This window comes from Corapipo altera, unplaced genomic scaffold, assembly GCF_003945725.1.
Source record: "Corapipo altera isolate COAL_440 unplaced genomic scaffold, ASM394572v1 48, whole genome shotgun sequence".
Classification (NCBI taxonomy): Eukaryota; Metazoa; Chordata; class Aves; order Passeriformes; family Pipridae; genus Corapipo; species Corapipo altera.
Genome location: NW_020884931.1, coordinates 4,460,019 through 4,461,293, shown reverse-complemented (window position 1 = coordinate 4,461,293; position 1,275 = coordinate 4,460,019). Strand labels below are relative to the sequence as shown.

Here is a 1,275-nt window from a genome sequence, read left to right as displayed (position 1 = left end):
CTCGGGACGGAGCTCCCCGCCCGCCGCCCGGGCCGGGGCCTCGCCCGGGAGGGGCGGCGGCGGCGGCGGCGGCGGGGGGGCCGGGCCGGCCCGATTTCCAGGGAGGAGGCTCGGGCTCCGGCCCCGCACGGCGCCCGCGGCGGGAGGGAGGGAAGGAGAAGGGCGGGCGGGCGGCGGGGGCGCAGCGCGGGTGTCCCGGCGGGGCGAGGGGGCGGCGGGAGCGGGGGCACCGGTCCCTACTCACTCTCGTCAGGCAGCTGATCCAGCTCCGCCATCTTGAACGAGCCGCGCCGCTTTTTCAAAGGCTGCCTGGCGCGGGGCATTCTGGGGGAGGAGACGGGGCCGGGCGCGCGGCGGGCGCGCGCGCGGGGCGGGGCGGGCGGAGCCGCGCGCTCTGAGGGGAAGGGGCGGCGGGTCCCGCTCGTCCCGCGCCCCCATCCCGGGGGGGGTGTTTGGCGGGCGGGAAAGGGGCACGGCGCTTGTCACAGGAACTGTGCGGTCCCCCCGCGGGCCGCCTGGAGCCTGGCGGGACCATCGTAGTTAAGGAGTTGGAATGGACCTTAAGAGATCACCTGACCCCAGCCCCTCCTGCCATGGGCAGGGACACCAGCCACTAGACCGGGTTGCTCAGAGGCCATCGAACGTGGCTTGAACCCTTCCAGGAATTAGGCATCAACAACCTCTCTGGGCAACGTGTGCCAATGTGTCTCACCACCCTCACAGTAAAGAATTTCTTCCTCATATCTAACCTAAATTTCCCCTTTTAGTTTTGTACCCATTACTCCTTGTCCTGTCACTAGAGTTCCTGATGACGAGTCCCTCTCCAGCTTCCCTGCAGGCCCCCTTCAGATACTGGCAGCCTGAATACGAGGTCTTCACACAGCCTTCTCTTCTCCAAGCTGAACAACCTCAGCTTTCTCATGGCCTTCCTCTGGACTTGCGCCAACAATTCCATGTCCGTGTTATGATGAAAGATGAAGGGCAATAGGTAACTGGCAGGGAGGGTGGGGAGGTAGGCTGTCACAAAGGGTCACCCCAAAGTAGCCATGTTAGCTACATGTCTTTAAGCAATCCCTGTGTTATATCCATCCTCCTTCATTAATAACTTTTTGGTAAACTCTACCTCTTTTCCTAGTCTATGCTTTTCATAAACGACTGCAAAGTTGAGGTTCCGGGAGGAGTAAGGGATAACAAACCCAGCACAGCCCTGGCCCCGCTGTCACAGTCTGTGTCACTCTTCCTCCTGGGAGGCAGCTGAAACGCTCACTGAGCCCA

The 1,275-nt window shown here is 63.1% G+C and overlaps 1 protein-coding gene across 2 annotated transcripts in view; it reads right to left on the bottom strand.

Moving 5' to 3' along the window:
• LIN9 (lin-9 DREAM MuvB core complex component) overlaps positions 1-323 on the bottom strand; it is a 40,506-nt gene extending 40,183 nt beyond the window's left edge. The window contains exon 1 of one of the 2 annotated variants that reach the window (XM_027659245.1): positions 245-323. In XM_027659245.1, coding sequence (XP_027515046.1) covers positions 245-323 — 79 coding nt within the window. The remainder of the gene's footprint in view (positions 1-244) is intronic. The other variant, XM_027659246.1, reaches the window with a different exon arrangement.
• Positions 324-1,275: the final 952 nt, after the last annotated feature.